The sequence below is a fragment of the Austrofundulus limnaeus genome, unplaced genomic scaffold, assembly GCF_001266775.1.
Source record: "Austrofundulus limnaeus strain Quisiro unplaced genomic scaffold, Austrofundulus_limnaeus-1.0 Scaffold57, whole genome shotgun sequence".
Lineage (NCBI taxonomy): Eukaryota > Metazoa > Chordata > Actinopteri > Cyprinodontiformes > Rivulidae > Austrofundulus > Austrofundulus limnaeus.
Window position 1 is genome coordinate 129841 of NW_013952459.1, and position 12295 is coordinate 142135.

General features: G+C 37.5%; 1 protein-coding gene across 1 annotated transcript in view; it reads left to right on the forward strand.

Moving 5' to 3' along the window:
* The window catches only part of prlra (prolactin receptor a), a 33207-nt gene that overhangs the window by 1589 nt on the left and 19323 nt on the right, over positions 1–12295 (forward strand). Inside the window, exons 2-3 of the mRNA XM_014009316.1 lie at positions 7699–7789; positions 10530–10662. Of these exons, the coding sequence (XP_013864770.1) occupies positions 7720–7789; positions 10530–10662 (203 nt within the window). The 5' untranslated portion in view covers positions 7699–7719. The remainder of the gene's footprint in view (positions 1–7698; positions 7790–10529; positions 10663–12295) is intronic.

Genomic DNA, 12295 nt, shown 5'->3' on the forward strand with positions numbered 1-12295 from the left:
GTGGGAGGAAACCAGAGTACCCGGAGAAAACCCACACATGCACAGAGAGAACATGCACACTCTCCTCAGAAAGGTTCCCGGCCAGGATTTGATCCAGCAACCTTCTTGCTGAGAGGCAACAGCTCTACTAACTGAGACATTGAGCTGACAGTTTTAGGTCAAGTCCTAAAAATAAATAAATAAATAAAAAAGGCAACGTTATGGGATATCCCAAGGTTTTGCACAATTTGTAAGTCCTCAAAGTGTGTGTAGCGAATGCCTTTCAGCTATACTACATTCAGTTTGTGTTATAAAACCAGTAAGCTGTGGCATCCATCTTTATCTGAGTTCCAAAAGTTAATGAGTTGTAGATGTGCATCAAATTAATAAATCCTTTAAGAGATTCGTTCACATTTGTTCAGTGGTTTTTTTCAGATCTGTTGCTAACTGATAGGTACATGTGACAGTGACAATTGTTGTCACAATTTTAAATAAAAAATGTCAGAAATTCCTGTTAATGCTCAAAATATGTTAAATAAAGGAAATTTAGCTTATATTACATCAAATTTGACCTCAATATCTTTAAAATGGGCAGAGCTGTGGCCAATTTTGTTGCATAGCTGTGGAAACCATCTTAAATTGGTTTGACTCTAAAAAGTTAATCATTAGTAGGTGTGCATCTAATGATTGTTTTTAAAAGTTTCATTAAAATTAATTTGGTGGCTCATGAGGTTTTTTGCTAACAGACCGTCAGACAATACACACACACAGACACACACACAGACAAAAAAAATCTGTCTTGTGCCTTTCAACGGTGGGCAATAAACAAGTGGAAAAAAACACATCACCCTGAAGAATGTGGAGTTCATAAAGCACAGAAACCAATAACCTATAAAATTGTGTTACAAGTACAAGTGTTAAAACCTGAACTAAAGTTTAACTTAATTGACATTAGGTCATGGGTTAAGTGGACCAGTTACCTCGCAGTTAAAATGCCGCCGCCACCATTAGCTCTTCATTTTGTTCCGTGTTACTTTTTACCCTTGACTACCCATATGGGGGTGGGGGGGGTGGTTCCGAGAAAAGTGTTTGTGCTGTTGTTCAAACCGTTTTTTTTTTTTTTTTTTTACAATACCGGGAAGTGTTCAGCCTGTTCCAGTTCGAGCAGGATTTCAGGCCAAGATTATGAGAAAAGTCGGGGCGATTTCTGATATCGTCTATTTTTTTCTTTTTCTTATTTTTTTCCCCCAGCCAAACATCAGGCACACGCTTCACAGGCAAAACTAAAACTACAAACTGTTCTGTAAATTTACCTCTAAACAGACGATGATGGGCCGTCGCAAAACTGCTGCAGCAGTGAATCACTCCTCAGACGTGCCAAACCTGCTGATCCACATGGGTGCTGCTCGGCCTGTGCACAAATACCTGAGCTTTCAAGGACAAATGAACTGACTGGTTATGAGCTTTAAAGAACATGAGAACATAAACTGTCTCATTAACTTTATATTTTGCGCTGAATTTGAGTTAATATAAAACTGGAACGCATAAATGTGGTGTAAATCATTGAGTTTATAGTGTGAGCTTGTTCTCCAGAAAGGGGATGGAAAAGAGAAACAGGTTCTTAGAAAGAAAGAAAAAAAACTGAGAGCTGCTGTAGCTCAGCTGTGTTGGTCAGCCCTCCTGAGAATGTTTTGACTATGCATGAGGAAAGCAACTTTACATACTGTACTTGTCGTTTAGAAAAAAAATGGAGGTTGTGCTGCTCGAGCCAGATGATGCCTACCTGCTCACAAGCGTCATGTGACACATCCTCTTCTCACCTTGTGAATTTGAGAGGACACCGAGGAACACAGACTATAAATAAATAATTCAGCAATTCGTCTGAACTTAACTCTTAGCCTTTTCACACCTCAACTTGTCTAGTTTCTTCCATCTGCGTCTACGTGTGCTTGTGTATTTCGTGTCTGTTAGCAAAATCTCCTGTGAACCACTGGGCTGATTTTAATGAAACTTTCACAAAATAATCACCGGATGTTCGACTGCAAGCGATTAACTTTTGGAGGTGACAGCCGTCAATTTTTACAGATACTGAGCTGAAGTTTGAGGTGATAGCAGCAGAGTCATTCACACAAATTGTAAGCGAGACATCTCGCAATAAATCACAACTCTATCACTTCTCAACCTAAATGATTTTAGTCTAAAACTCTGGCTTGAAAGGAGGTGGATGTTGCACACTCCTTAAGAGACACTTGCATCAAAGCCTTTTATTTCTTGCATCTTTAATTCAGTGAAATTGCTCATGTTCTATGTGCACCTGCATGACGAGTTGCATGTTGTGTACATGCGGTTGCTTAGACATCCTTTCTCTCATGTGTATGCTTGTTGTCATGGTGGCGGGATGGACGCCACGTATGAGGACCCATACGAAGTCTGAGAGGCGGGACCGATGCCTCTCATTCCGTGATCCTCATTAATTAGAGTTATTAGAGGTGCTGAAATAATGACGATCAAAAGGAAAAATGCTTGTCAAAGTACAGTAACTGAAACTAACGATGACGGTATTTGCTGAAGAACAAAGGAACCGACGAACAACAGGTTTGGTAACTGGCACCGAGGAGCAGGTGTGCTTGGAGAGCAGAAAGCAAGAGACAAACTGAACAGCAGGATATTCAACAAACATTATCAAAGTTTTTTTTACGTGTTTCTGTGTACTTTGGCTGATGTTTCACTTGCTTTCTGTCCAGTCCTACTTTAATGGAATAAAATGGACCTGAATGTAAAATGGAGAGCTAAAAAAAAAAATGATGATCAGAATGTCATATTTTAAGAAAACAGAACAAATTCGTCAAAAATCTGAATTTTCATATAATGAATCTTTGCTGCTGAGTTTCTTTCAACTTTTCAGTCTTTAACCCACATAAAAAATGTCGCAGATGGTTGAAATATGTAAACATTGCTGAAAGCCATTTAACAAAGATCCTCCTTTATCATAACATTTAGTTTCAATTTATGACTAGGCTTTATCGCTTTGTAACAGTTAAGACAAATATTTTAAGATAATTAAATATCTGTATATTCAAAACCGCTAGTCAAGAGTTTCAAGACTCAGTGGGGTCCACACCTCAACTTGGAAACCACTAATGGATTAAAAGAGACATGTGCTTGTAAATCCTTCTTTTTCACATGGAAATCATTCAGATGGGGTCAATATAAAGTGGAACTGCAATGCTTTGGTCTGAACTCCTCCTTATTGTAACTCCACAAGCCCCTGTTTCACCCCTTTTCTGAGGTGAGTCTCAGATCAACTCGTTTTGTGGCTGTCTCTTNCCCCACTCCAGCTTCCAGAGCAGTTCATTCCAGTTTGTTAGAGAGGTTTATGTCTATCTAGCATCGTAAAAATGTTTTATTTACAAATGAATTAAAAGACATCAACAAAGACCTAGAGTCAGAGGAGAATGAAGATGAACAAATTGTTTATTTGGCAATTCTTTCCCAAATAATTAGATGTAACAGCTCAAAAAATGTAATAGAAAATAGAGAAATCTGAACAGGTTAAAATATGACACAAAAAGAATATGAAATCATTTATGCAGCACTGGGAAAGATTGAATTAAAATGTTCTGCACTCCCACAGACTCCACGTAAACAACAAATTGTATTTAATGGCTAAAAAAGTGCATTTTGCGTGATATCTGTCCTTTACGTTTTCAGCTCGTAGTGATTTTAAAATGATCTTGATAGGGTTAGTCCTTTTTAATGAACTTTATCTTTTAAAGTCCTTTAGATGAAAACAGATTTGAACAAATGATGTTTTTGTGTTCAGCTGCTGGAAACAAATGGTCTAAAGGTACAGTTTAAAATAAATCCTTTGCTAAGTTGTCTGTCATGAGTTGATACAAAACTGGTTCATCTTGTGGGTCCGGGAACCGTTTTCTGTCTGAATGATTTATAGATCAAAGTCAAGTGGGCTTACAAATAAAAAAACATTCCTCTGAAAATGTCCAGAACTGAAATCGATTGAAATGAAACAAGAAAGTCAGAAGTCTTAGTCAGAAAAAAAAATTAGATCAAGACCCAGAATTTAATATAAACTTAGAACAAAAAGTAAAAAGAAAAATTGTGTTTGAACAACTTTTTTATTTTAATTTTTTGTAACAATGTTTCTTATGAATTTTGTACCCCTTTGAAAGCCTGTTTTCCCACTAAAATTGTGCCACAATTGTAAAGAAAATGTTTTCAAGGGCATGAAACACTTGACAAATCTTCTCTGCTCGTGTCACACAGCTTCTTTTGCTATTGAATCTTGTTTGGTGTCGTCACTGGATTGGATGTCTGAAGAAAGAAAACATTTATTCAGCAAAAAAAAAAAAAAAAAGAGAGAGAAAGAAAAAGACCTCAGTAGCATGTGGAAGAACCATATGCATCTAAAACAGCCTGGCACCTCCTCGTCATGCCGCTTGCCTTCGTTGTCACACACTGCTGTGGGATGTCGTCTCATTCTTCAAGCATCATTTTGTTGCAAGTCAGTCTCTGTGGCTGTGTTTGCGACTCTGGAATGAACAGCACACACAAGCAGAAAGCACTGCTACTCAAGCCACAAATTTCTAACAAATGTCATTTAAGGGACATAAACAGGTCCCCCAACAATAAAAGATTTATTGACAATAAGCACTGTTACAACAAAAAAAAGACACATTTTGAAACGTTTTGTGCAATGTTTTTGTTAACCCATTCTGAATGAAGCACCTTACTGTCATCACCAGCACTTCTCCCCTTAGCAGCTTATGCAGTTACGACTACTGGTTACATAAGACGACTATATGTAGCAAGAGGCTAATCTAGCGCCTTGATCCTAATGCCACTTATCAGATCACGATGACGTTGCTAAATTTAAGGCCTTAAAAACACGGTCTAGCTATAGTGATGGCATAAAGTTAACGTCTGATAAAAGAAATGCAGAAAAAGAAGAGCTGAATGTTTTTTTTTTTTTGACAACTTGACAACTGTTGCACAATTTCAATTGAAGTTCTCATGCAAACCTGATGCGACAACACATGCCCAGGCAGCCACACCCCGTGACCAGCAGCAGCACACTATTATTGTCGAACTTACCTGGAGGCACATGCGAGGGTTGTGAAATGCAGTCAGGAAAATACTTGGCACTAATTCAGATCTGCCAGAGTGAGTCTTAGCATGTTGGAAATTGTCTTCTGTGGGATTTATTTCCCAATACATCTTGTGTTTACATACCTGATGTGCAAGACATGTTATGGTCCCTTTATTGCCGCATTGTAAAAGCTCTCTGTTAGTGTTCTTCTGAGAAAATCTCACTCGGAGAAAATGTGGTATGATTTGCAGGAAGCTAGGTGGTAAAAGTTTTAGCCAGCACCTGGGTCTGTTAGCACAATCTTTCATGAACCACTCAACAATTTTTTATAAAAATTTCAGGGAATAATCTTTAGATGTAGCTCTACAACTGATTAACTTTTAGAGTCAATCCAATTTAAGATGGCTGCGGCGGCCAGCTTGATTTAGGAAACTCAAAAGTATCTTTAATTGAGTCAGTTTTACAGATATTGCACATAAAATTTGATGTGGTGGTAGCTGAGAGTGAGCATGGCAGCTTGCAATAAAGCATGTGATTGTGCATAATGTCTTTTTCCAGGTTTGACCAAAACAACTACCATGCTGTCACAGAAGATGATCATAGCTCAAAGCCCTTTCAGATTTCTGACTTAAAAAAAATAACAAAACAAAGCAAAAGCGCTATTTTTAAATGTTGTGCCTTCATGTTCCACTATCAGCCATTATTAATACTTGGCAGTGCACAAGCAGGAAGTGTTTGGTCCGTGTTCTGGTTGAACGCTGGCTGAACATTATAGGAACAAGAATTACACGCAGAGTGGAAAAGATCCAAGCCAAAAACAACAGTGACTTATAGTGAAACTAAAGAAGTTCCTAGTGAGGTAGTACATCTTTGTAAACAGATTACCTGCTTCCCCCTCTCATTTCAACAAGCAAACAAATATTTTGTGAAAATTTGATTTTCAGTGCCCAATTTTATACTCTTCTTTTCTGCTCAGTTTTATTTTGTTCACATCCAGATAAGATGGAAAAAGTAAGGAAAACTTTTCCATTTTACTTCTTTTTTAAGTATTAAAGGATTAGAAAATGTTTGTCTTCATACATTTACATTTGTTTGCACTAGATTGTGTTTTATTCACCAGCAGCCTTGAACGAATTCTGAACCTATTCAGACCCGAGCTTTATCTCTGTACAGCATGTGAAGTGTTGAACAGATATAAAAGTCATTCACAAATGAAAACCTGACTTTATTTATTTATTTATTTATTTATTTGTGAATCTGAACTTTTATTATGACCTCACCTCCACAATATATCCTAGTGTGAATTCAGAATCCATTTAACAAAATGTTCGGCTTTATTAGAAATAACGTGGTACGACTTTTAGTATTTGTCTTTCTAATTTTTAATTCTTTAACCTATTAATAACAAAGGAAAAACTCCATAAAAATACATTCAATTACCTCAAAAACATTCTCTGAAATCCATTTCAGCATACTTCTATTTAATGTGTCTTTTTTTTTTTTTTTGCTAATTCTAGCTTCTACTTTTTTTGCAAATTGAACTAGGGTTATAAGCGTTTAGTTTCAGTTTCTTTAAGTTTTACCCTCGCTTATTTAAAAAATCATACAGAGTAAAAATTATTTAACCTGGTTTGGTAAATGCTGGTTTCTTCACTATGAGAAAGAAAGTCTAGACCAGTGGTTCCCAAACTTTTCAGCTTTTGACCCACAAAATAACAGTAGCAGAGACCTGTGCCCCCAACTGTTTTTGGATGATAAACATTTCAGGTCACTTAAACATGGGCATAGTAACTATAGTTTTTATACTACATTTATCCATTTTAAATACACTAACCTCACTCATTTGTAACAACTAAGGCAAAAATGTAATTACTTCCGAAAATCTTTTCAGGACCCCTTCTTGATGTTTCGGGACCCCACTTTGGGTCCCGATCCCAACTTTGGGAAACACTGGTCTAGACAGTGGTAAGTGACACTAACCAGCCTCCTGCTGTGTTCATCTCATCACAAAGCTCTGACTCAGGTTATGCAATCAGTTCTGTTACATGTTCCAGCTGGCTGAGGTGCTCAAAAATGTTGTTTTAATCCAAACTGAAGTGTGTTTGAAAGGCTTTTACACTCTCATTTGTTTAATTAACTTTTTACTATTTGCTTTATCGTTGTCCACCACAGTTCTGCCCGTGTCTACGTTTTTGTTTTTTTGTGTGCCGTGTTAGCAAAATATTAGCAGAACCACTGGGTGGACCTTAATGAAACGCTCAGAAAGTAATGAGTAGATAAACACTTAAATGGAGTGTACCCCATTCCAAATGACCACTGCAGCTAATTTCCAACACAAATGGTGCTATAGCGCTGAAAACTTGGTGTGGTAGTAGCTGTGAGTCATCCTCAACACTGAGTGATAATGAAGCTTTCGAGATTTCTCGTTGTCACATGAGATTCGATTTGAAAAGCTTGGGCAGCAGTTTAGCGTCGTCCAAACAGGATTTCGCCCAGCACAGGTTCTCTTTGTCATCAAACATTACAGGTCAAGAGATTTGTCGAGTGCGCGGGTCAGGTGTTCCTTCCACATCCTCACCTGGGTTTTGTTTGTGTTCTGCTCCGTCCCACAGTCGAGGCTTTGTGGTGCCACCATGAAGAAAGCTGAGGGAGTCATCATTCTCTGGTCGCTGCTATTGTTCACGCCGCACGCAAAGGGAACAAGTGAGTGTTTGTCCTTAGTTTGCACACCAAACACGCTCTCAGCTTTTAACAAAGCCAGGTATTTGAGTTGGATCCACTAATTTGTTTATTACCAATCATTTGAACAAACTGATCCAGAAAGTGAACCAGAAATAGACCTACTGAGAAAGATTTTTCCTGAAAAGTTACTTAAAATATCACATTTTCAGAATCCACACTAGTTCACCTTTTTACAGCTAAAAAAAAGAACTTTTTGCTGGTTGCAGTTTAGTTTTATGCATCTGTATCCAAGTTGTTGCATTGTGACAACACCTTACTTTAGAGACATTTTTAGACCAACTTATTAAATTAAATTGCAACATTAAAATAGGAGAAAGAGAGGAAATGTGAGTGGAAGTTAAAATAAAATATTTATAATGTATTAGTGGTGTTGATCGATACTGAAATATCAGGACCACTGATACCAGATGCTCTGATTCTAAAATCCAAATTTCAAAACTTTAATACTTCAGCTGTTTTAGGTATCAACAATGAGTGACTAAACTTTATATGTGGTTGTTGGAAACTACTTTTTCTTTCTCCTGGGTTAGTGAATAAACAATTAAATCACTCCAATGTCTTGTATTCTTTAGATTTTTCAGACACAATAGGTGTATTTGCACAAGGTATCAGTGTTGGATCAGTATCAACAATAACAGCCAGATTTTTATTTGATACTGGAATCAGAAAGGAAATCAATGTTATTGAACATCATTATAAGCTACTTTTCTTGAAAAAATAAATATATAAGTAGTTAAAACTGAGTAAATAAACTCCATTTAATTAAAAAAATTAAGTCAAACTAATAGTACAGTAAGACTAAGCAAAGCTTGACAACATTTAGCAAAAGCCAGCCTAATAGGCAAGTTTTTTATTACATTTTTTAGACACTCAGCTGATCTCAGGTCCTCAGGACAACACGAGATGCCTCATCAGGGGTTTTAGTTTTAACTTTAGGTCAAATCAGAAGAGCTCTTTCAGAGGACCTGAAGGAACTGCAGAGCTCGTAAAAGCGGATTTTATAATTAAGCAGGCCTAAGTCTATAAACAGATTAAACATAAAACAACAAAAGAACCTTAAAATAAATTCTTAATTACTTAAAGCAGAGCCTGTAAAACAGGTGTAATGTGAGCTCTAGCTCTGTATTTTGTAAACCTTGGAGTAGTTGAGCTCCAAAGCAGGTGCATCTGAATTATATCTCTTTTGTTTTTCTGCTGCTTGTTTTCAACATGTAAATTTATCACCTTCACATACCTTTGTTACAGTAGTAGGACAAACGTCAGGCAGGTCATTAATGTATAAACTAAATAACCCAGGGGCAAAAGTGAAACATTAACTTAAGTTCTCACAAAATTATTTTCTTTCTGACTTTGTTTATTGTCCACTTGACGTCTGTGGATGAAAGAGTTGGTATTTTCTTTATTATATCATTAGAAGTAACTGTGTCAAAGGTCTTCTTAAAGGTCAGTCCACATTTCGTGTCAAATAGAACTCAGCAGTTTTGTGAGGAATATGTTCTTAAATCCCAAACCATATAAGACACAATGAAAGGAATAGCATTCCAATGTAAGTCAAATATTTTTGCTTTATCAAATGCTTTATCTTCTGTAAAAATTAACACAGTTTTACTTGGTTTTCTTTTTTCCACACATTTTGAAGTGTTCAGACCAGTAAACAATGCTTGAAAGAAGACGCAGGATAAAAAAAATGAATCCGTTGGTAATCCTTGTACAAATCCTTTGCCGGTGAACACGTAGACATAATAGTTACTTTGGTCACTCTAAAGGTTAAAACTGGGAGAACAGAAATGTGAGGAGTGGCAGACTAATTACATCCAGAGAAATTCTATTTATTGCAGTCTTTTTTTTCACACAGATAGCAGGTGTTTGCCTGCGGCTACACTAAAGGAAAAAAAACTTTTAGCAGATTATTTTTGATGAGTTAAGACACCTGAGAAATGCCTGGTAGTTGGCTGGCTGTTAAAGCAGGAAACAGGAGACAGAGCTGCATAATTAACACATTACAGGTACCAATGAAGCAGGTGTTTTTACCTCGGTGAATACGCATATGTTTAATTTAATCTGCCTACTTTTTCATACTTCATTTTACGTGTTTGGTCTTCAACCCATTCTCACTCCCGAGTCGTCACATATTGACGTTTTTCAAAGGTCCCTTTGCGTCCAATTTTGACGCATCAGGTACCCCCCTTGCGTCATATTTTGACGGGATGGGGCGGAATCTGTTGTCGTAATTTTTCAAAGTGTAGAAAATGCACAAATAGTACCGTCCCAAAGCGTGAAATTACGTGTATTCACTTTAGACATCCTGTCCCAGACCCTAGTACCTAAAATTAACCATTAACCCTGATACGTAAAATTAACCATTTTTAGAAAATGTAGGAAATTCATGGCAACTACGTGTTGCAAAGCCTAAAATTACCTAATGTTCACTGTAGACATCCTATCCCTGACCCCAGTCCCTAAACTTAACCATTTATCCTGATCCCTAATGTTAACCTCAGACCCCCGACCCAAAGACCCCTGGTGGCGCAACCCGGAAAAGCCGCGGGCGGCAAGGACTGACGCGAGGGGGGTACCTGATGCGTGAAAATTGGACGCAAAGGGACCTTTGAAAAACGTCAATATGTGACGACTCGGGAGTGAGAATGTGTTGTGGTCTTATACTGATCTGTTTTGTTGTGTACTTCCTGTCTGTGTTTAGGCTACAGCCTGCCAGGGAAGCCCACTCTAACCAACTGTCGGTCTCCTGAAAAAGAAACGTTCACCTGCTGGTGGGAGCCGGGATCCGACGGTGGGCTTCCAACCACCTACCGCCTCTTCTACCGCAAAGAAAAGTGAGTGGCCTCCACACGTTTACTTCAATGTGAAGTTGACAGTTGAGGTTTGTGTTCATTAAACGGTTAAAAACAAGTAACATCTTACCTGTTGTAGATAGAACAACCTCTGCATAATTCTGTCCGAACTGATGAGCTAACTGTCTGTGCTTAACAAAGGCCAAAAGAATGTTGGCCATCTACAGTTTTTTGTGTTACATTTAGTGGGAAAATATGGAGGAATGAAACTGACATAATTAAAAATAAAAGCTGAAAAATATAAATGGACCAATAAATAAATACACAAAAAATGTACCAGTTCATTTTAAAAAGGAGAACTTTACCGCATGTTTTATCATTTAATTGACTTTTCATATTTGTTGTTCTAGATTAGTTCCAACAAATTATACATTTGATCATATAATTTAAATTTGATGGTTTAAAAAAACGTTTGTTTTTGTTTTTATTTCTTAGAAAAAACATGTAGATTCATCCTAAAAATGGTAAATGTTTGTGTCTTTATTTTCATATGTTGTTTTTACATTTTTCTGTCTCCTGTTTTTATTTCACGTTGAGCATTTCTGCCTCATTATGTAAACAAGGTGGGCGGCCCTTCTTGGGTCAGCTCCTCTCCTATTGGACAATAGACAGGAAGGAGCAGGATCCATGTGCGGATCCATTGTGAATGCCTGTGCTGCTTCAGTTTAGCAACTGATGTGTAGTTATGGAGGTGTGTTCTCCTAAAACAGCTAACAGCGCAGGCATGCACAATCAATCTGCACATGGACCAGGCAGAGTGAAACCACCTGCACCTGCTTAAGCTGCATGAGCTCAACAGCAGCAAATCAAAAGGGGAGAAACATACTGTACATGCAGACACCCACCTTATTTGCATAATGAAGCGGAAATGAATGACGAATGAATAAAGTGAAAACAGGAGACAAACGTAACAACAACCCATGGGGGGAAAAAAAAGACTCGTTGAGGAAAACAATTAAACTAGGCAGCTAACACATACACAGACTCACACATACCCAGTGGTTACAGCGGGGAGGCGGGATATTCATCACCACTGGCTTTAGATGACCTTCGTCACACTTCTTATCCAATGAGAGCCTTTTTGTCAAACCGTTGCGTGGCAACTCGCAGCCACTCATGAATCCAAGCTGCAGCCACGCCAGAAACATGGCGGAGGTCACTGGATTCATCAGGGCATTTTTTGCTTTAAAACTTTTAAAACAAATATTTTGTGCATAATAATGAGATTAATCAAGAAAATATATATATATACAGAACTGCATAATGTACCCATACCGAACCGTTCAATACAGTTCTTTAGGTTCAATACACACTTATTTCGAACAATACAGATTTTTTTAAATTTACTTTATCAACTTGTCCTCTGAAGATGCTCTGTGTTAAAGGATCAGTGGATCTGTGTTCGACTACTCCACCTAGGCTGCATTTTTGAGCATAGATCCACTGAGAAACTTGATGTTTCAGCAACATTTCATTTGAAAACTGTACTATGAGGTTAAACAAATGTTCATAATTAACATAAATAAATTACAAGTTAAAATGGCATGGACATTTCTCTTCTTTTGTATCGAAAAAATATCGAACCGTGAGACTAAAGTATCGAACCGAACCGAAT